This window comes from Lotus japonicus, chromosome 6 (assembly GCF_012489685.1).
Source record: "Lotus japonicus ecotype B-129 chromosome 6, LjGifu_v1.2".
In the NCBI taxonomy this organism is placed as follows: Eukaryota; Viridiplantae; Streptophyta; class Magnoliopsida; order Fabales; family Fabaceae; genus Lotus; species Lotus japonicus.
The window spans coordinates 36,531,066-36,554,978 of record NC_080046.1 but is presented as its reverse complement, the minus strand read 5'-3'; the positions used below and the strand labels follow the sequence as shown (position 1 = coordinate 36,554,978).

The 23,913-nt window shown below is 39.7% G+C and overlaps 1 protein-coding gene and 1 pseudogene across 1 annotated transcript; both read right to left on the bottom strand.

Annotated features, from left to right (window-relative positions):
• Window positions 1–4,162: 4,162 nt before the first annotated feature.
• On the bottom strand, window positions 4,163–6,392 carry LOC130725243 (uncharacterized; annotated as a pseudogene).
• Window positions 6,393–12,007: 5,615 nt separating this feature from the next.
• On the bottom strand, window positions 12,008–13,400 carry LOC130726030 (uncharacterized protein At4g04775-like). The gene is made up of 2 exons (XM_057577239.1): window positions 12,563–13,400; window positions 12,008–12,480 (listed from the first exon to the last, which is right to left on the bottom strand). Exons 1-2 carry the CDS (start codon window positions 12,716–12,718, stop codon window positions 12,157–12,159), a joined length of 480 nt encoding a protein of 159 aa, XP_057433222.1. The 5' UTR covers window positions 12,719–13,400; the 3' UTR covers window positions 12,008–12,156.
• Between the last annotated feature and the right edge of the window lie 10,513 nt (window positions 13,401–23,913).

Here is a 23,913-nt window from a genome sequence, read left to right as displayed (position 1 = left end):
TATTTTCATTCACTGACCCTTCATTAGTACATTGCATAACTATCTCTCAACCAGTATAACTAGGTCATTCATTACATAATGAATCTGATGAGCAAAAACTGCAAGTATAGATAAACACATACCCTTTAGACTTTCTACTAAATACATGCTCCAATCTTTCTCCCCATAAAGATCCTTTTCACCACCTACATATGGAAGAATATAAGAATAAAGATGAGGGAGAAATAGAGAACTAAATCAACAAACTTCAGCTTTCTCATTTATTTACATTGATCCATTGCAAACTTAACTTTTCTACATAGATGCAGGTTAAACAATTGAAAATTAAAAACAGGAGTTAAATTAGGATGGCTAAAAGAGAATAAAAAATTGAAGAGCAAGAAGCAGCTAACACTGAAATTGTTAAATGACAGAAAAATGAAAAGCCAAATACAAAATGATGCAGGTAAACAGTCAAAGAGTCAAGGATGTGAATTTCTAAAATGACAATTGAGGCCTGCAACAATAAACTCAGATCATGCTTTTATTGACATGGATGAGGCGCTGTGAATTTTATGAGCAAACGATGATTATGAAACTTGGTAATAAGAATTAGCAGCATGAAGGAGTCCTTGTTTTTGCAAATAAAAAAAAAGAGAAAAGATTTGGGTAAATGTGAGACCTCATAAAATAATCCGACCAGAGACAGTCACCGATGTGGGATAGGAATCAATATCAATATAGCTAAACGAGTGGCAGCAGGAATAGCTAAACGAATTCCATCAAGTTCAGGTCTAGCTATCTCTTGACAACCCAGGCGTGATCTGTATAATGTAACACCCCGATTTCGGTGGCGTCACTTTAGTAACCAAAAGTAAAACTTAATGCGGAAAAACGTGAATATTTTTTTTTTGATATAATAACTAAGACAAGACTAAATTAAATAAAACCCAAAAGCGAAAAGCAACAGAACTAATGTACAATATATAATACAGCCCCCGCTGTAAGTAACAACCTCGTCACGAGTAACCTCCAGTGACGGAAAAAAAGTGTAGCGCCCGAAGGCAATATGTACAGACTGAAAGTAAAGGTGAAGTGTCCGCAACACCATCCCTCAAAACTGAGAATAAGCTGGCCCATCGGCCTGAAACAAGACCTCCTAAGTCCAACCAACTCTCTGTGATTCCTGTAAAGAAACCACACAAAAAGCTATAGATGGGAAACTACCCTGTCCCCAAAGAAAACAAATGATGTTCAGAGCTAAGACTCTACTCCTACACTAATCCCATCTCGAGGAGCTCACACCAGCACTAAAACTATGTGCTAGCATGATCGTCGTCTGAATCAGAATCCAAAACAACTAAGTCTACCAACCTTATCCGTCCTCCCCTCGCAACCGTAGTGCGCTCCTGTTCCAGCATCCCAACCTAGTTCCCCCCGAAGGGTGAACCATCATGAACTAGCTCGCCAAAGACATCTGACAATGGGCGTTTGTCCGCCAAAGCACACACAGAAGACGCGAGGGTCAACTCCAAAGAATTATGTAAATAATAACATCGATAGATACAGATAATAGAATAGCCACTTAGGCTTATAGCTAGGGATAACATCCTAGGGTTACATATTCCATAACGAACATAAATGACAATAAAAACACTTAACATGTTCCAAATAGGATTAACAAATAACAATCACATTCGACAACTAAGTCAGTATGCATGTTGCATGAAATGATATGCAGGTTAACCCAGTCAACCAATATGCAATCCGGAACGGATGGACATCAACGGATCAGCCCTAGCACCAGCCACGGTGGGACCATTTCGGCCCGCGTGCCTCTTACTCCAACATCAGCGGTAGTCAGATCAGCAGTAAACCCGTAGGTCTGCCATTTCGGTCTGCTACAAGAGACGTCTACAAACGCTCTTACACGGAAATCCGGGTCTTATGACCATTTTGGAATCCGACGAGGTCCAGAGTACGTCCTGTGTTAATACACCATTAATGTTGCATGAATGCAGGATGATTAGTCAAACAACGTCTCCGAATCTCACTCGACACGTCGCCACGTGTTCTAGCTAAATTAAAGTCTCTAAAAGCTTACCCTAAGGTAAAGTCGATTCTGCGACAAAAGACACTTCTTTCCACAACACACATTCTCTCATGATGATCTCCAAATCATCCGACTCATCTCAATCCGATGGTCACAACTGCTCAACGAGCAAGAGTATCAACATACTCGGGAACTAACGGTTTCCCGGACTTATCCCCAGGATAGCCCAACAACATAGCTGCTCCAACAGCACAACAACAACAGCTGCTCCAACAGAACAATAACGACAGCTGCTCCAACAACACAACAACATCTACATACTCAAGCCTCTCAACTTTCTCAAACACTGGGATCCGACGACACTTCTCGTTTTCCAAAACTAAGATTTGACTTCCACGCCTTCCTTTCGAGTTTATTATCATTAATTAAAGATTTAGAGGTTGTTTAATGTCTTATGAGTTTTCTTTACAAAATACTATCCTTTTAGTCTTATCGCAAATCCTATAAGTTCTCGGGATCTCCTAATCCCCAAATGACTCCAGAGAATGTCTCGATCCATAAACATCCTAACAAGGCCCGAATCTCATTCGTCCTATCAAGCTTTCTCAAAACTCTCAAAATAAAATCGGCATGACCTGCCCGCTATTCTCACCGTTCAGAAACTCAGATTTCATTGCATAAGTATAAATAACTCAGCACAACCAATCAACATGTCATATATCAATATATTAAGCAATAACCACATAGCACTTAGCATATAAGGCATGCACCACACATCCTAAATTACCCAATTAGCACTTAGCATGAAGATTCAATCTCAAAAGCATTCAGTAGATTCATCATCTACATTGTCAGCCGAAGCCTCAGAAAACATTTTCCAATCACACACAATCCAGTGCATAAACAGTAAACAATGTCGAAAACATCGACCCTAAGCATTAACTAGAGATTCAGTGAGAAGCCCTCACCTGTAGATTCTCCAGGACGATCTCCTAACACTTGTTCACAATCAAAGGCTTGCTCCTCTGGGAATTCCTCAAAATCACCTTTAGAGCAAAACCACAGAAATACTATCAGAATCTATCGAAAACTAAGCTATCGATACTTACTAAGGTTACTCGAAGTAATCTATACTCTAAGGTACGATAATCTAGCGCGAAAGGACAAGTTTTCGGAAAAGGAAATTTCCTCCTCCTCCTCCTGTAGGCTCGGCCACTTTAGGTAATTAGGGGACTCGATTTTTCTTCGATCAAACTTGGTTCCTATGCTATCATTAACCGTAACTAAGGGTATTCTGAACTCGGAAAAATTATCGGATCAAAAACTGTCGCAGGGGTATTTTGGTCATGATTTTTAACTTAGAAATTTCAAAACTGAAATCCCAAAAGCCAAATTTTGCAGGGACGTCACCAACGACGTTTATGACAACTAATCCTACTAGCACTAAGCTAAGGCGATAGTTTTCAGCCTAAAGGTTGAAGCTTTACTCCAAAAACTCCAAAAATGGGTATTTTAGGCTAAAATTGATTCCGGCGGAAATCCGGCGACATTACGGAAAATCTAATCCGGCAGAAGTGATCTTGGGCACATAAGGAAGAGGTTTAGAATCAGAAATGAAATATTCAGGATAGTTTTGCAAAAACCTCAAAACTATCAGCTCAGAAAAGTCTACAGAAAAGCTATGGAAAAAGCGATCAGAGGTAAGGATTAGCGACTATACCTCGAAGCCTTGAAGCAGCAACTGATTGATCGACGATCAAGCAAGCGATGAAGAAAATCTTCTCCTCCTTCTTCTTCCTTGTGGCCGCGGGTTTGGGTCGGGAAATGGGTAGTTTTTTTTTATTTTTTCTTCCTTTCTTTGCTATATATAGAGGTTGGAAATTCGCGGGAAAATGAAAGTTTCGCGAATCTGATTTTTCCGGCATCATTCTCCGTGAATTCTAAGATATGTTTTGGCAAAAGAATTCCAAAACTAAAAAGATGTCTCCTTGTATTTTTAGCGACTAATGCATAATCGGTATAAAACTATTTTACCCGATAAGTTGCTTTTTGCATCGAATGTCGGAATGGAAAACTTCCTTCTGAAGAAAGATTGAAATCATCAAGAGAAATGGGTGTACGCGTGTAGAATATTCATTTGAAGTTCCGAATAGAAAAAGTCCTCATAGTCGGGAAATTCTAGGGTTTTGAAATACCAGGGTTTCGGTTTCGGCAAACTTCCGATGATTGGAATCGGACGTTCGTAGATCCTAGAGTTTCGCCTCGAAACGATTGTGATATATGGAAAAAGAGAAGTTCTAACATTTCTCTGAAGATTTTTGGAATTAACTTCCATCGTGCCTAAAAGTGAAAATTAGCTATATACTAGGGTTTCTGACCTAGGTTTAAGCGTATAACGACCGTGCTATAACTTTTATCGACTTCGATACAATCCTTTGACTTTTCCTGAACTTTCTCCTTCATAGATATATTTCATTTGGTAAACTCTAGTTCAGGTTTCCCTTCACGATACACCAACCCTAATCGTGAATAGGATTTTATTTACTTGACACAAGCTTAAAAACTTGGGTCTCACATATAACAACCAAAATTAGTCTAAGAAGAACTTTGGGGAAGAAAATGGAAAATAAAAATTTATGTTCCTAAGTTACTTGCATAAGAAACCCACGTTTCAAAAAGCTCAAAAGCTAGGTCCAAATGTCATTTTCATCATCAGTTGGATCTTCCAATTTATTGTATTGTTCTACGTCCTGCACAAAGTTCAGTCATTTAACTCTTGTAAGTGGAAGACCGTATTTCAGGAAAAATAAATTAATTAATCTCAAGCAGCAATTTACTGCATATATCACCCATGATGTACCATGACCATAACATGGCAAGTTGAACATGCAAGCGAGCCTTCACATGCTCCTGCAAGCATCCAGTATGAAATTAAGTTTCAGTAAAAGAAACTTGAGAGTGAAAATTAAATACTTTAATCTGCATATGTATATCCTCACATCCATATATGCGTGAGTCCATTTTCTCAATGGCTTTTTCTTTGGCAGGCACACTTTTCTTGAAGGTTGACCACTGCTCCTCTGTCAAACTTATTCCTGAAACACACAACAAAGTTGAATTGGGTGATAATCTTCAATTATCAAACAGGATCATATGTTGCATAAGGAAACAAAAATCTAAAAAATAGATTCAGTTGAGATGCACACAAGGTCAAACAGCCATTATCAGCCTCACTTGTTTGAAGCAGTAACAACAAACTATTTTCTTCTATAGTTCTAGTACATTAGATAAGAAACATACTCTCAAATGTGCACAAACATTTTCGTGCCAAGCTACAAAGGAAGTTCTCAACTGGGAGTTTGCTATGCCAACAACGAGGGTTTATAGTAAGTCATGGATTAGCACATGTTTAAAACATAACATAAACTCCCAAACTATCCTTATTTCAACAAAGAAAGAAAAGATTGAAAACCCACAATCCAAAATTGATTTTCCTCTACGCATGCAAAGAGTAGAATTGAAAATATAAGCACCTTTTGAAGTAGGTAGGTCCTTGCCATCCTTTCTGTAATACTCCCTAATGGAGACCAATGTTTTCCCTCTGAAATCTTGAATCGTCAACTTCCTCTTCTCCGAAAGCTGAAACAACCCACCAAAACAGACAAGAAAACAATCAAATTTCTTCAACCTAAACAACCATTGCTTCAACAAATAACCAGAGTGTGAAGATGAAACAGACCTTGCAGATGATGAGATCACCATCGTCATCGAACTCCTTTTCATGGGTAACTCCTTGTTGTTCTTACTGTTCTTCATCTAGCTGTTGCTGCTTCTCTTCGAGAAAAGCTTGCACGACCTGCCTGACGAAGGCTTTGAAGGGAGGGAGAGAGAGGTCGAGGCCGAGTTGAGTGGAGGCTTGGAGTGTCAAACAGAGCTCCACGAGCCGAAACCGAAGACGCCGCGCTAGAGACAGAGTTCGATCTAGTGAGGTTTCAGGCTTAGAGCGCGAGGTATTTGTTTTCGTAATGAGATGAAGAAAGGGTTGTGTCGAGTTAGGGTTCTGTTCTGGTGGTGGTTCGAATTCGAATCCAGTGGTTGGTGGGAGGAGAAAGGGTTTCTGGTGGGTTGGTGGGAGAAGAATGGTGGTCCGGTGGGTTTTCTGAGTTCGATTCGATATAGAAGAATGGTGGTATGGTTGGTTCGGTGGGTTGGAGTTCTGGCTGAGAGAAGAAGAGGGTTGGCTGGGTTCGTGAGGTTTAGGGTTTGTGAAAGAGTGAAAGGGAAAGTGTAAATTTGTGACATGTGATAGACTTTTCACATCAGGTATTATTTCACTGAGGTGGAAATATAGTTCATCAAAATTTCAAAACTGCCACCATGTTTATATTTCACATCAGGTATTATTTTCACTGATGTGAAAACTCTTTCGTAAACTATTTTTCACATCAGGTATTTCCTCCAATGATGTGAAAACCTTCAGCAAAGTTAACTAAAATTTTAAAATTGCCACCGTGTTATCTTTCACATCAGGTATTTAATCCACTGATCTAAAAACCCTGTTGTGAAATGTATATTTTCTAGTAGTGTGTAATAAAATTTATTTTTAAAATATTATCTATACACAAAATTCAAGTCAATGTATAAAAGCTCAAATAGTTCTTTTCGAGGGCCGAGATTCAACACAATATTGGTCCAATATCAGGTCGGCTCAAGATGACTAAGGTCCAATTTTGTGTGCGGTCACATTAAGGAAGAACAAGCTTCTTCATTTTAATCACAGCTGACTTAACCAAAATAGTAAGATTATCCACTGTTAAGTTGTTGGAACCATGGTTCAACTATTATGCCATATGGTCATTTAGTTATACCACGTTGGCAAATATTTAACTCCTAGAAACTAAATAGACGTGCACTACCATGTATAAAGGTTTGCTTTCACTGAAAGTAAAATTAGACCATTCATTGCTCTCAATCTTTTTGAATTTAAAGATTCTCTAATCTAACTTGAGCGTGAGAATGTATTTTGCAGGTATCATCACTATGTTTCCCACCATACATCGTTGCTCTACCACCGCTTTGAGCACCTTGCTTCTTACTACAGTCTGGGTTCATGGAAGATGAGTTCTCTTTACCCACTTTTTTTCTTCTTACTGACTTATTGGCATTTGAAAAAGTTGAATAACTACAACTTTGTACGCATGCAAATCTTAGTTAAACGATATATCAAACCAATAATTAAAGGGTTAAATGTGTTCACCGTCCCTGAACTTTGAGCGAGATCTGGTTTCCGTCCCTCGCCGGAAAATCTTCCTAACCCCATCCTCAGACTCAAGTGTTTGTACGGAAACCGTCCTTGCCGCCGGTATAGCTCCGGCAGCCGTGCACGTGGCCGTGCCACGTCATTTAATGAAATGACATGGCATTTAAATAAAAAAAAAATTCTTTTAAAAATTATAATTAAGCCCTCTGATTTAACCCTAACTAAACTAAATAATCCTAAAACTAATTAACCCTAAAACCTAATCTAAACTTGACATTTACCCCTTACTATTCACCCATCTCTCGACCCACCCTTCAATCTCTCTCAGTTGAAACCTAGCTTTCTATCCCAGGCGAAGAGCGAAGAACTTTGACGGCGGCGACGACGAACTTTGTCAGCGGCGACGGCGAGGAAGGCGACTGGAATTGACGGAGACGAAGGTTAGTGTGTCCTCTGCTCTGCCTATCTCTTTTGTAGCTCAACATGGTTTCTATTTCTACCTTGGTTTCTATTTCTGCCTATCTCTCTGTTCTTACGATTTTGGTAGGGTGTATGGCTTTGGTTGTGTCGGGTCATGCATTCTTGCATTGGGTTGTTGTTCATCAATTTGTAGACTCCAATGTTAGCATTATGTTCCTTTGTCCTTTCTATTTCTATCATGATGTTGCATGTAATTAATCTGCATTTCTATCAGGATGGCTTTCAAAGCCATTATTCATCACTCTGGACAATTTGTTGAGGAGCCAAGGTTGCACTACGTAGATGTCAAAGAAAACACTGTGGATGCTGATAGTGATAGGTGGAGTTATTTTGAGAGTCTTGATGTAGTTGCTGAGCTGGGGTATACAAAAGGAAAGTTCCAGGTGTTTTGGATGAAAGACGAGGATTTTGCAATTCACAATTTCAGGCCTTTGTCCACTGATAAAGAGGCAATAGAGTTGGGTAAATATGCTGTAAAGAGGGGGGAAGTACATCTCTTTGTTAAGCATGCTCCTGATGAACTGCCAACTACTCGAATTGATCTCCTCAGGGTACTTGATGGTTCAAAGAAGAAAGCCAAGAAAGTTCAATCAGGTGATCCAAAGAATAAGGACAAGCAGTTGGATGGTTCAAAGAAGAGAGGGAAGCAAGTGGCTGTGGAGGCTACAAAGAAGAAAGGAGAAGCAAAAGAACCAAAGAACAAGGGGAAGCAAGTGGCTGTGGAGCCTCCAAAGAAGAAAAACCAGCCATTTAAACCTCCATCCAAGAAGCAAGTGGATGCACCACTGAAGTTACCTGGTCTTGATAATTTTTGTGTTGAAAAATTTTCTCCAACAAAGAGGCCTGCCAAATTCAAGTTGCCAGTGAGGAAGTCTGATAGGATAAGAAGCAATGTTGTCAAGTCAAAGTCCAATAAGAGGTTACCTGTATTGTTGCTTCTAGATAGTGATGATGAAAGGGAGACCGTTGTTGATAATGGTAATGTAGATGCTGCTGCAAATGTAGATGCTAGTGGTGACAATGATGCCATTGCAAATGGAGATGTAAATGAAGTTGCTGCCAATGATCCCATTGCTGATGGAGTTGCTGCCAATGATCCAACTGTTGGCAATGTGCATGTGGTTGTTACTGGAAAGAAGAATGGAAAACATCCTACATTTGATGATGTATATGAAGATGATGATTCTTTCAATCCATCAAGTGACACTGAGGATTCCACAGCTTCTGTACATTTCAGTGATAGTGAAGAGGAAAGAGCTGCAAAGGTTAATGATGACGGATTTGAAGGCATACCAGTTGGTGTTGCTGAAGCTTTGTTAAATGAGCAGATAAGGCAAATGGAAGAAGGTACCTATGAAGTACATGGTGGTGGGGCAGAAAATGTGCTTCCTCAATATGATGATGCTTTTGATGGTGACCATGAAATGGAGGCTACTTGGGAAGATGAAGAGTTACATAGTATGTCTGAAGGTGATGATGATGATGTTATTGTGAGGAACAGGAGTATGAGGTTTCATGATGAGGATATGAGGGCAGAATTTAACTTTAGAGTAGGTATGGAATTTATTTCATTGGAAGAGTTTAAGGTTGCTGCTAAGGACCATGCTGTCCTCACGGGAAGGGAGATTTATTTCCCCAAAAATGACACAACCAGGGTTAGGGCTGCTTGCAAGAAGGATTGTAAATGGGTTATGTTGTGTAGCATAGTGGGTGGGAGACAAACTTTTGCAATTAAGACATTGAGTGGCCCTCATACTTGTGCCAGAGTATTCAACAATAAGAATGCTACTTCCAAATTTGTTGCTAAGAAATTGGTGGAGAAACTGAGGGGTTCAAGGACAATGAGGCTCAATGATGTTGTTGATGAGATGAGGTTGGGTTTTTCCACTGGCATCACAAGGTATAGAGCTTGGAAGGGAAGACAGCTTGCTTTGCAGATAGTTGAGGGAGATGCAAGCAAACAATACACATTGCTATATAAATTCAGTGCTGAACTGAGGAGGGTTTGTGCAGGAAATACATGCAAAATGCAGTTGGAGAATCCTGCTGGAAGCATACAACCTAGGTTTGGCAGATTCTATATGTGTCTAGAAGGTTGTAAGAGGGGATTTATTCAGGGTTGTAGACCCTTTATTGGATTAGATGGTTGTCATCTAAAGACAATGTATGGAGGTATTCTCTTATGTGCTGTAGCAAGGGATCCTAATGACCAAAACTTTCCCTTGGCTTTTGCTGTAGTGGAGTCAGAGTGCAAGGAAAGCTGGCAGTGGTTCCTTGATCTGCTACTGCTTGATATTGGTCCAGATAGAAGGTGGATCTTCATATCTGACCAACAGAAGGTAAAGTAATTTATCTTTCTTTGTTATCATGTTCATCCTTATTTCATTATACTACATGATTATGAATTTCTGCTTGCGTACATGCTAATAGGGGCTACTGAGCTGTTTGGAGGGATTTGAACACAGGTTTTGTTTGAGGCATCTTTATGCAAACTTCAAAAAGAGGTTTGGAGGTGGGGTTGTAATTAGAAACATTATGATGGCAGCAGCAAAGGCTACTTATCGCCAGCAGTGGGAAGCAAAAATGTTGGAGCTGAGGGAACAAAATAATGCAGCACGGGAGTGGATGATGGGAATACCTACCAGGACTTGGTGCAAGCATGACTTCACCTTCTACCCCAAGTGTGATGTGCTCATGAACAACTTGTCAGAGTCATTCAACTCCACAATTCTATTGGCAAGGGACAAGCCAATTCTGACCATGATGGACTGGATCAGAACATACTTGATGGGAAGGTTTGCAACCTTGAGGGAGAAGTTTCACAAGTATAGAGGGGAGGTAATGCCTAAGCCTTTGAGGAGGTTAGCATGGGAGACTGATAAGGCTTCTCATTGGTTTCCAACAATGTCCTCAGAATGGAGGTTTGAAGTGAAGCACATTGTATCAGGTATGGTTTCTAATAAGAATTTATACACATTGTTTACTTTCATGGATAATGGCTGTCCTAATCCTGCAATATGTTGCAAACAGGTGAGGGATTTGTGGTGGACTTGAGCAAAAGTTCATGCATATGCAATCTGTTTGATTTGGTTGGCATACCATGCAGGCATGCAGTGGCTGCCATAGCATGTAAAAGGATGAAACCAGAAGATTTTGTGCATCCATACTATAAGAGAGCTGCATATGAAGCTACATATGGGCATGAGATCACTCCTATCAATGGCCAAGAGTTATGGCAGCCTACAAATGACCCTGAGATACTTCCTCCCATAAAGAAGAGAGGGCCTGGAAGGCCTAAGAAGCTGAGAAGAAGGGACCCCTTTGAAGATTTAGGTAGCACAAGACTCAGCAGGACTGTTGCTAAACACAAATGCAGTAGGTGTGGTCAGCATGGCCATAATTCAAGGAGATGCCCAAATCCAGTGGAGAGTCAAGAACCAGAAGCAGGACAAGGGTCTGAACCAGGACAAGATCCAGTTGCAGCAGGACAAGGATCTCAGCCAGTTGAAACACAAGAGGATGCATCTCAGGTCATCAATGCCACACAAGATGCAAATGTAAGTAAACTTATAACATGTGGTCTTATTTTAAACAGATCTACAAGTTTCTCATCAAAAATAATGATTAATATTCATATTGTTCAACATCAGATCCAGTTTGATGAAATACCTGCCATGCTAAGGGAACAATGGGATCAAGACATGGCAAGATTGCACTATGTTCATGGAGCAGGGCCATCTAATGTTGGTGGTGGAAGTGGATCTGCTGGTGGATCTGCTGCTGTTCAAGAGGAGCCATCTCAAGTTGTGCAGGCACTCCAATCTCAAGTTGCTAAATGAGAGGGTTGAAGGTTGTTGTGGTTAGTAAGGGCTCGGTTGTGGAGCAATAATGGAGGGCTGAAAGATATTTAATGTGAACAGACCAAGTGGGAATATTTTGTGGTTTGTTGGCATTACTTTTGACACCACATGGGTGCACATTTTGATATCGTTTAGGAAGCACATGGGTTGAAGTGTTTGCTGTTGTTTTTTATGTAATTTGGACCACTTAAGCTTTGTTTAGAACCATTTTGTATTCTGAATGTGTGGATGTGTGGACCACTTGACATTGAATTATGAAGCTTGATGTTGTTGGCATTACATTAGTCAAAGATTCTCTCTTTCACTTTACTTTATGTGTCTTCTAGTTCTTTTTACCTTTCAATTACAAATGAGACATTATATACATCAAAACAATGTTGAAAAAAGAAACAATTCCATTGCCATTTCTTCTGAATTCAGGAACTTGTTACAATAAAAACTCCATTACATGATTCTACTTAAACTCAACCAACCTACCCAAATAACTTCCAAAACATCAACATAACCTCCATTCCCTTCTCAGATTACATTTTTCTTCCATAAAGGAAGCAAAAGCTAACAACCCAAGCTAACACAACAATCAGTATGGCTGCAAAGGCCATTTTCTTATTCAGCAGCTCACAGTCAAGCTTCCTTTGAAGCTTGCTAATTTTGTTCTTGCTTTCCTCCAATTTCATCTTTGTGTCCTCAAATTTCATCTTTGTATCCTCCAATTTCTTCTTCAATTCATCCAATTTGTCCTTTGAATCTTCCAACTCTGTCCTCAACATATCAACAACACGTTGTGTTCCTGAACTTTGGACTCCTGCATCCTCATCCCACAGGAAGAAACCACAGTCCCTGGGGGTCTTTAATTACAATGAAAATGAGACAGATTAACATAGCAGTTCAAATTGACAGATTAAAGGAAAAAGAGAGGCGATAATTTACCTTGAAATTCCTGCATCTCCAGAAATGTCTTCCTGGATTTTCAGGAGTGTGAGATGTCAGGTACACAATTAGTTCCCCACAAGCACAGATTCCGCTTGGAGGCATGGAGTAAGTGCTCGAGGATGCACAAGAACCAGATGAACACGGTCTTCTCATGGTTGAAGGACACGAACCAGAAAACCCAGGAAATCGCGTGAAAGAAGAAGAGGATTCGACGGAGAAGACAGGAAATCGTGTGAAAGGAGAAGAGGATTCGATGGACAAGAAGGAAAGATAGGAAGAAATCGACAGAGAAGATGAAGAAGGGAAGAAATCGATGGTGCAGGTGCAGCCTCAGTTCAATGGAGAAGGGAAGAGGGAAAGGGAAAGAAGATGGTGAACCCTAATTTGGATTTGGGGATTTTGAAGGAGTAAAGTTTAATTAGGTTTTAGGGTTAATTAGTTTTAGGATTATTTAGTTTAGTTAGGGTTAAATCAGAGGGCTTAATTATAATTTTTAAAAGAATTTTTTTTTTATTTAAATGCCATGTCATTTCATTAAATGACGTGGCACGGCCACGTGCACGGCTGCCGGAGCTATACCGGCGGCAAGGACGGTTTCCGTACAAATACTTGAGTCTGAGGATGGGGTTAGGAAGATTTTCCGGCGAGGGACGGAAACCAGATCTCGCTCAAAGTTCAGGGACGGTGAACACATTTAACCCATAATTAAATTAAGGCTGATAAGGTATTTAGTACAGTGGCTTGTAGATATCTCATAGGGCTCATTTCCGTGTATCTGCGTATTTATATAGCATGGTTGCATGTATTGATACATCACTTGGTGTTTTAATTTGTTTTCAATTCATGACCAAGGGGTAAAATAAAAAACTAAAACTTCATGTCCTTGTTCATAGAAGTCATCTATGGTGGGAAACATCGCTTCAGAAACACAATGTCATTTTTTTGCATCCAAATCTGATAGACTTATAGTGACTTTTTGAGGTTACAAAGAGATCTGTTTTGTTATCAATAACAATGTACTTAGTGATAACACCCCTTTTAAGCATAGTTTAATTACGACTTTTGGTATCTACGTTAGGTCGTTCGTTATTTCCTAATCCACAAGTGAAGAGCTTGATTGATGATGACTTTCTAAATGAATTAACAAAAAGTGTAATTATATATTTTTATATTTATAATAAGTTAATTAAGATGACCTACTAACACTTTTTTATTGAAGACCAATTAACACTAGATAAAATTAAATTAATTTAGAGTTATAAGTATATTGACACTTTATATATAAAAGTTTAATATTTTCTTTGATGTATATATACGAGAAAAATAATGTCAGAAATGTTTTTGGCTGACAGCGACATTTAATGGTCTAATTTTTCAGTGAGTGAAAAGATCTGCCAAAGAACAAAAAATATATGAGTGCTATTCTTTAAAAAAAATGTTAATTCACTAATTTCGTAATTAATAAAACACAAATTCTCAGCTAACTCGAAGTAGTATTTAATTTATTGAATCAGGATTCTGCAGGATCTAGCATTTGTAAAAGGTCAACGTAATTCTTGAAGTTTTGGAGGATTAGTCTTATGTCTACTGGCTGTGTAAATACCTTGAAAAACTAAAAAAGACTAATGTATTTTTTAATTAATGAATTAATTTTGTACTTGAATTAATCTTAACCCCTCAATGTACAAATCAATGGCCGGCCACAAAGTGCCGCAGATAGATAAGTGGGAGATGATCCAGTTTCTTATTTAGTTGATGTCATAATACATATATCAATTTTTTTGACGGTTATAAATTTATAATACAATAATACATGTATCATATATAGTGGCTTTTAAACTTGTTTAGTTAAGTAATAAATGAATATACGATTAGATTCTAACGAAAATACAGGGTTGTGCATTCATGAGAGGCATCAATAATTGATGTCACATTGCATAATTTAATAACTTTGCGATATGCATATTAATAATTGAAGCTAATAGGACAAAGCGATGTTCGTTAGCACGTAGCTAGGTAATTATTTAGTAAACTGCGTCAACTTTGCTTAAATATATTATTATAGTCATTATCAAAAAAAAAAATTATTATAGCGACATATCACATCAAAGGTATCTAATCTAATCTAATCCAATGTTTTCCGAGGCACCAAAAAAAAATTATAATCTAATCTAATAAGTGCAAAGTTCTTAATCTTCTGATTAACAGATAAGTGAATAGACTTTCAAAAAAAAATACAGATAAGTGAATAGGCGTAATAAAAGTAAAGGATTAAATAGCCTAAAATAATTAAAACGCTAATGTTTAATTTAAGAATAGGAGTAATAATTTAAAAAAATTAAGAATAATAATAAAATGAAATAAAAATAAAAATGTTTATTTTTCTTATCCAGCCTCTATTCATTCTGTTTAATTTCCCTTTCTCATGAAACACTAACTATTGAATTGAAATTAAAATAAAAATAAAAATAAAATCTTAGCCTGAATACATATATTCTTTTACCTTTTTTCCCTAGTAAAACCAGATCTTTTATTTATTTGTGTACAAAGAAGCACAAAGACACTGACAGTTTTGTTGCGGAAAACATCAGCACCGGCAGATCATAGAAAAAAGAGCATACCAAATCTGCAACATGATCTCAGTCGGTGATAATTTGCTGGTAATATTGATATGAGAATTGTTATTTAGACCCCCACATCTATTCAAACTTTAAAAAATGTGTAAAAAAGTCTAAAAGAAGCCGTTTTAAAAAGCTTCCCCAAATCCCCCACTAACTACCCCACTTCTTCCCTCTTCTTCATTTCAAAAAATTCCTCCATCAAAACTTTTCAAACCACCCCCCCCCCCCTCAACTCACATCTGCTCTCTGCTTCCTTTCCTCTCGTGCCCCCTCACAATCTGCATCTCCCACCGCCACCGCGTTAAGCCGTCGCCACTACAAGCCTGTTGAGCCCCCACATCTGCTCCCTTTTCTGTCTCGACACGATCTAGTACGTAATCGACCCGACCGATATCATTCGATTTTACGTCGCACCTTCAGGGTACGCTATGACCGCGCCTTGAAGGTGCATTCAAATCGCAAATCGCACCTTTAAGAAGCGTGTTTATAAATCACGCTCCTTGAGGGTGTGTGCGCCATAGACGCTCCTTCAATGCGCGACCATAGCGCCCCCTGAAGGTGCGATTTAAATAAGTAAGTTCCAATGCTGCAATTCCTTTCTGTCTTTTATGTTTTGTGTCGTATGTTAAGCATTCCAAATATTGGTTCAGATATGGCAAGAACAAAGAATTCGGAGTACGCCCCAAGTAAAGTATGCTCTAGTAGAGTTCACCCCACGAAATCGATACGTAAAAAGCGTGAAGAGGAAGCCCATAAAAAGCGTGATGAGGCAGCCTGTAAGAAGCGTGAAGAATCAACACGTAAGAAACGTGCAGCTAGTGCAGCGACTGTAGCGAGTGTAGTACAAGAGCCTGAACAAGAAGATGATATGGTTGATATTGATGAACCTCTGAATGATGATGATATAGTTGATGAAGATTCTGGTGAACAAGAAGATGAAGATTCTGGTGAAGAAGAGGAGAGTGATTCTACTGAAGAAGCGGAGGAGGAAGAGGAGGAGGAGGAAGATGAAGAGGATGGACAATGTGATAAAGATGTTCGGCAAGAGGAGTAGGATGATGACATATACTTTCCTGGGGGCCTTATGGCAATACATTGCTGAAGATATTCAAGGCACATGTTGCATTGCAAGTGTGGAGGCATTACAAAGACCCACATAAAATGCATGATCGGGGTGTTGTAAGGCCCAAGTTTTTAAGCTTATGCTAAGTGAATAAACTTCCTATTCACGATTAGGGTTGATGTAATGTGAAGGGAAACCTGAACGAAAGTTTATTAAATGAAATATATTTATGAAGGAGAAAGTTCAGGAAAAGTTCAAGGATTGCATTATGATCGATAAAAGTTATAGCACGATCGTTTTACGCTTAAACCTAGGTCAGAAACCCTAGTATATAGCTAATTTTCACTTTTAGGCACGACGGAAGTTAATTCCAAAAATCTTCAGAGAAATGTTAGAACTTCTCTTTTTCCATATATCACAATCGTTTCGAGGCGAAACTCTAGAATCTACGAACGTCCGATTCCAATCATCGGAAGTTTGCCGAAACCGAATCCCTGGTATTTCAAAACCCTAGAATTTCTCGACAATGAAGACTTTATCTATTCAGAGCTTCAAATGAATATTCTACACGCGTACACCCATTTCTCTTGATGATTTCAATCTTTCTTCAGAAGGAAGTTTTCCATTCCGACATTCGATGCAAAAAGCAACTTATCGGGTAAAATAGTTTTACACCGACTTTGCACCGACTTTGCATTAGTTGCCAAAAATACAAGGAGACATCTTCTTAGCTTAGGAATTCCTTTGCCAAAACCTATCTTAGAATTCATGGAGAATGATGCCGGAAAAATCAGATTCGCGAAACTTTCATTTTTCCCGCGAATTACCATTTTCTATATATAGCAAGCAAGTGAGAAAAAAACACAAAACTCCTCCATTTTCCCTCTCAAGGCCGCGAGTTCATCAAGGAAGAAGGAGAAGAAGATTTTGTTCAATTCTTGCTTGATCGTTGATCAATCAGTTGCTACTTCAAGGCTTCGAGGTATAGTCGCTAATCCTTACCTCTGATCGCTTTTTCCATAGCTTTTCTGTAGAGTTTTCTGAGCGGATAGTTTATGGGTTTTTGCAAAACTATCCTGAATCTTTCATTTCTGATTCTAAACCTCTTCCTCATGTGCCCAAGATCACTTCTGCCGGGTTAGATTTTCCGTTATGTCGCCGGAATTCCGCCGGAATCAATTTTAGCCTAAAATACCCATTTTTGGAGTTTTTGGAGTAAAGCTTCAACCTTTAGGCTGAAAACTATCGCCTTAGCTTAGTGCTAGTAGGATTAGTTGTCATAAACGTCGTTGGTGACGTCCCTGCAAAATTTTATTTTTGGGATTTCAGTTTTGAAAATCCTAAGTTAAAAATCATGACCAAAATACCCCTGCGACAGTTTTTGATCCGATAATTTTTCCGAGTTCAGAATACCCTTAGTTACGGCTTATGAAAGCATAGGAACCAAGTTTGATCGAAGAAAAATCGAGCCCCATAATTGCACAAAGTGGTCGTGAGCTATTAGAGGGGGAGGAGGAAATTTCCTTTTCCGAAAACTTGTCTTTTCGCGCTAGATTATCATACCTTAGAGTATAGATTACTTCGAGTAACCTTAGTAAGTATCGATAGCTTAGTTTTCGATAGATTCTGATAGTATTTCTGTGGTTTTGCTCTAAAGGTGATTTTGAGGAATTCCCAGAGGAGCAAGCCTTTGATTGTGAACAAGTGTTAGGAGATAACTCTGGAGAACCTACAGGTGAGGGCTTCTCACTGAATCTCTAGTTAATGCTTAGGGTCGATGTTTCGACATTGTTTACTGTTTATGCACTGGAATTGTGTGTGATTGGAAAATGTTTTCTGAGGCTTCGGCTGACAATGTAGATGATTCATCTACTGAATGTTTTTGAGATTGTCTTACATGCTATGTGCTATGTGGGTAATCTAGGATGTGTGGTGCATGCTTTATATGCTAAGTGCTAAGTGTTTATGATGCGATTTATTGATATATGACATGTTGTTGATTGTGATGATTTAAATATGCTCTGTACTGGAAATCTGAGATTCTGAATGGTGAGAATAGCGGGCAGGTCATGCCGATTTTATTTTGAGAGTTTTGAGAAAGTTTGATAGGACGAACGAGGTTCGGGCCTTAATTTTGTTTAGCGGATCGAGACATCCTCTGGAAGCGACTTGGGATTGGGAGATCCTGCAAATGTATAAGACTTGCGATAAGACAAAATGGAATCTATTTTATAAAGAAAATTCATAAGACCTTAAATAACCTCAAAATCTTTAAGTAATGATAACAACCTCGAAGGAAGGCATTGGAAGTCAAATCATAGTTTTGGAAAAGCGAGGAGTGTCGTCGGATCCAAGTGTTGAGGAGTTTGGTAAGTTCTGAGTATGTTGGTACTCCTTCGCTCGTTGAGCAGTTTGTTAGCCATCCAAGGGATGAGCCGAGAAGCTTCACTGAGGCGTGAGACCTTGTGAATGCGGGATACTCCACTGAGGCGTGAGACCTTGTGGAAAGCATGGAACTCCACTGAGGCGTGAGACCTTGTGAGAGCATGAGACTTCACTGAAGCGTGAGACTTCGTGAGAGCATTGATGACCCGAAGAGTCATCGTGAGTGGTTGCACTCATTTTATGATTATTATATTTTGTCGCAGAATCGACTTTACCTTAGGGTAAGCTTTTAGAAACTTTAATTTACCTAGAACACGTGGCGACGTGTTGAGTGAGATCGGAGACGTTGGTTGACTAATCATCCTGCATTCATGCAACATTAATGAGGTATTAACACAGGACGTACTCTGGACCTCGTCGGATTCCAAAATGGTCATAAGACCCGGATTTCCGTGTAAGAGCGTCTGTAGACGTCTCTTGTAGCAGACCGAAATGGCAGACCTACGGGTTACGGCTGATCTGGCTACCTTGGTTTGGTGTAAGAGACACGCGGGCAGAATGGTCCCACCGTTGCTGGTGCTAGGATTGATCCGTTTGATGTCCATCCCAGAGGCACGCGAGCAGAAATGGTCCCACCGTTGCTGGTGCTAGGATTGACTCGTTGATGTCCATACATATGTTTGGTGTAAGAGGCACGCGGGCAGAATGGTCCCACCGTTGCTGGTGCTAGGATTGATCCGTTTGATGTCCATCCGTTTCCGGAATGCATTTGGTTGACTGGGTTAACCTGCATATCATTTCATGCAACATGCATACTGACATAGTTGATGAGTGTGTTTGGTACTTGTTAATTCTATTTGAGGCATGTTAACTGTGATTTACTGTCGTTTATGTTCAGTGAGAAATATGCAACCCTAGGATGTTATCCCTAGTTATAAGCCTAAGTGGCTATTATCTTATTTATATCTATTGGTGCTATTATTTACATAATTCTTTGGGGTTGACCCTCGCGTCTTCTGTGTGTGCTTTGGTGAACAAACGCCCTTTGTCAGATGTCTTTGGCGGGCTGATTCATGATGGTTCATCCTTCGGGAGGAACTAGGGTTGAGATGCGGGAACTAGAGCGTATCGCGGTAGCGAGAGGAGGACGGATGGTGTACATAGACTAGGTCGTTCCGGATTCAGATTCGGGCGACGATCATGCTAGCATGTAGGTTTTAGTGCTGGTGTGAGCTCCTCGAGATGGGATTAGTGTAGGAGTAGAGTCTTAGCTCTGAACATCATTTGTTTTCTTTCGGGACAGGGTAGTTTCCCACCTATAGCTTTTTGTGTGGTTTCTTTACGGGAATCACAGAGAGTTGGTTGGACTTAGGAGGTCTTGTTTCAGGCCGATGGGCCAGCTTATTCTCAGTTTTGAGGGATAGTGTTGCGGACACTTACCTTTAGATTTGGTTTGTACATTTTGCCTTCGGGCGCTACACTTTTCTTTCCGTCACTGGAGGTTTACTCGTGACGAGGTTACTACTACAGCGGGGGCTGTTTATATATTGTATATTAGTGCTGATTATTGTTATTGTTGGGTTTTATTTAATTCAGTCTTGTCTTAGTTATTATCGAAAAAAAAATATTCACGTTTTTCCGCATTAAGTTTATTTTGGTTACTAAAGTGACGCCACCGAAATCGGGGTGTTACATTGTGGTATCAGAGCACGGTCGAGTCTTTCGGGAGTTGTTGGGGAATAGGTCTTCTGTGCTAGGTTGTGTGACTCTGCAAAGAGTGAAAATTGATTGTCTGCAAGCGATTTTTCGCTTAAAAATTGATTGAAGTTATTGCTTAATCATATTGTATAGTTATACTAGATGCTATCTTATGATGAGTACTAACTGTTTGTTTAACTTAACAGAACATGGTGAATACTAATCAGCTAGCTGAGATGATGGCCACTATGGCCCAAGCGGTAACAGCGCAGGCCCAAGCGGTAACAGCGCAGGCAAATGATAATGCGATGAGGCGTGCTGCTGAGGAGGCACGTGATCAGCATCAGCGCCAGAGGGAAGTAACTCTGGACCAGAGCAAAGGCCTGAATGATTTCAGGAGGCAAAACCCACCAAAGTTCTCTGGTGGTACTGACCCGGATAAAGCAGATCTCTGGATTCAGGAGATCGAGAAGATATTTGGCGTGCTGCAGACTGTTGAGGGTGCCAAAGTGGGCATGGCGACTTATCTACTGCTCGGTGATGCTGAGTACTGGTGGAAGGGCGCCAGGGGGATTATGGAAGATAATCACGAGGAGATTAACTGGAACTCATTCCGGACCGCATTCTTGGAAAAGTATTTTCCAACAAGTGCTCGGGATGAGAGGGAGGCACAGTTTCTGACACTCCGTCAGGGAGGTATGTCTGTACCGGAATTTGCTTCGAAGCTGGAATCTTTGGCGAAGCATTTTCAATTCTTCCATGATCACGTGAATGAGCGCTACATGTGCAAGCGCTTTGTAAATGGACTGAGGCCTGATATTGAGGACTCAGTGAGGCCGCTGGGAATCATGCGATTCCAATCATTGGTGGAGAAAGCCACGGAAGTGGAGCTGATGAAGAATAGGAGGTTGAACCGTGTTGGAACTGGAGGGCCGATGAGGTCGGGCTCTCAAAATTTTCAAAGCCAAGGAAAATTTCAGAGCAGGAGGCCATATCAACGTCCTGCTGGAGAAGGGTTTACTTCAGGATCTTACAGACCCATGACGGGTACTGCTGGTGGTTCTGGAGATCGGACTTTGAACAGGGAGATGACCTGTTTCAGATGTGGGAAGCCGGGGCACTATGTTAATGCTTGTCCCGACACAAGGCCCAAATGCTTTAATTGTAACAGAATGGGGCATAATGCCGGTCAGTGCAGAGCACCCAAGACGGAGCCAACCGTGAACACTGCTCGTGGAAAGCGTCCTGCTGCTAAAGCAAGAGTTTACACCATGGACGGTGAGAGAGCTGAGGGGTTTGTCAGAGGAGAGCGCAAGAACGATGGTAACCTTCTAACCATTTCTTCTCATTTCAGTATAATATATTCCATTACTCCCGTAGCGTGTGCAAACACCCCTAACTTATTTATACTGTCTAAGCTTTGACCTTATAGTTATTACGCCTATTAATACCTTATTTGACCGTAGCTCGTATTTTAGCTATAGAAGTTATACGAGGTTTAGAATGACACGCTAAGCTTAGAAAGTAGTCTTCTACCGATGCGTTTAAAAGGAAGCTAGAAGCTGAAGAATGAATCTCATAGAGATTTCTTATGGATAGTATACGTATGATGTCGAGGGCGTGTAGTTCCGTAGCGGAATCGTTGAGGATGTGAGGTCAGGATATTTGTGACTATTGGATGATAGGAACTCATTGACTGTTCCTGTGGGTTTTTCTAAATTTCACCTTCGATGTATTAGGCTTGATCAACTTAATATTGAGGGGGTGATATTCGGAATCAGAGCTGGCTATGGACTTTGATAGAAGAATTGGTAAGATTAACTTGATTGGATCGAGGATTAGTCGAGCTAGGAGGAAAAAGTTCGCATTAAGTATAAGTTCCCTTGCGAAGGAGATATAGTTTGAAGAAATGGATATTCATTTAGGAAGCATTGAAGAATTAACGGACATTAGAGGTCCAAACTTGGTGAAGGTTCAGGTTTTAAGTCTATAAATTGTTGTCTTAAGTTTCTAGGACTCGAAGTTGGTTAGAATTTGATAGAGAGATTAAGCAGTTGATTGACGAGATGGTGACCAAGTTACAGAAAAGGGAAGTGTTAGTATTAAGATGAACACTTGAGGTTGTCATATTTGGACAAGTTGCTTAAAGTCTAAGAGTGAATGAAACTTGTTATGGATTTCGGTGATACGAGCTAGAGATTAGCGAGTGAATTTTTCTAAGTGGAATGAGAATCTTAGGGTAAAGATTGACTTCAGAAGCTGGGGATCATATTCGAGTAAGAGTTTTAGTGGTGTTATCATTGACGATTGTGGTTAAATCTCGGAAGGTTGAAGATGATATGTCTGTTGAGACGCCGTCGGTCAATATTGGGACTAGAAGAGTAAAACAATCGAAGGGGAAGCAGAGTGCTCTAGTAAAAGTTATTTGGAACGAAGACACGGACGGTGCTATATGAGAGTTAGAGTAAAAGATCAAGGAATAATATCCAAGACTATTTACTAACCCTTAAGTTTCGAGGTCGAAACTTTCTTTTTGGAGGGTAGTAATGTAAGGCCCAAGTTTTTAAGCTTATGCTAAGTGAATAAACTTCCTATTCACGATTAGGGTTGATGTAATGTGAAGGGAAACCTGAACGAAAGTTTATTAAATGAAATATATTTATGAAGGAGAAAGTTCAGGAAAAGTTCAAGGATTGCATTATGATCGATAAAAGTTATAGCACGATCGTTTTACGCTTAAACCTAGGTCAGAAACCCTAGTATATAGCTAATTTTCACTTTTAGGCACGACGGAAGTTAATTCCAAAAATCTTCAGAGAAATGTTAGAACTTCTCTTTTTCCATATATCACAATCGTTTCGAGGCGAAACTCTAGAATCTACGAACGTTCGATTCCAATCATCGGAAGTTTGCCGAAACCGAATCCCTGGTATTTCAAAACCCTAGAATTTCTCGACAATGAAGACTTTATCTATTCAGAGCTTCAAATGAATATTCTACACGCGTACACCCATTTCTCTCGATGATTTCAATCTTTCTTCAGAAGGAAGTTTTCCATTCCGACATTCGATGCAAAAAGCAACTTATCGGGTAAAATAGTTTTACACCGACTTTGCACCGACTTTGCATTAGTTGCCAAAAATACAAGGAGACATCTTCTTAGCTTAGGAATTCCTTTGCCAAAACCTATCTTAGAATTCATGGAGAATGATGCCGGAAAAATCAGATTCGCGAAACTTTCATTTTTCCCGCGAATTACCGTTTTCTATATATAGCAAGCAAGTGAGAAAAAAACACAAAACTCCTCCATTTTCCCTCTCAAGGCCGCGAGTTCATCAAGGAAGAAGGAGAAGAAGATTTTGTTCAATTCTTGCTTGATCGTTGATCAATCAGTTGCTACTTCAAGGCTTCGAGGTATAGTCGCTAATCCTTACCTCTGATCGCTTTTTCCATAGCTTTTCTGTAGAGTTTTCTGAGCGGATAGTTTATGGGTTTTTGCAAAACTATCCTGAATCTTTCATTTCTGATTCTAAACCTCTTCCTCATGTGCCCAAGATCACTTCTGCCGGGTTAGATTTTCC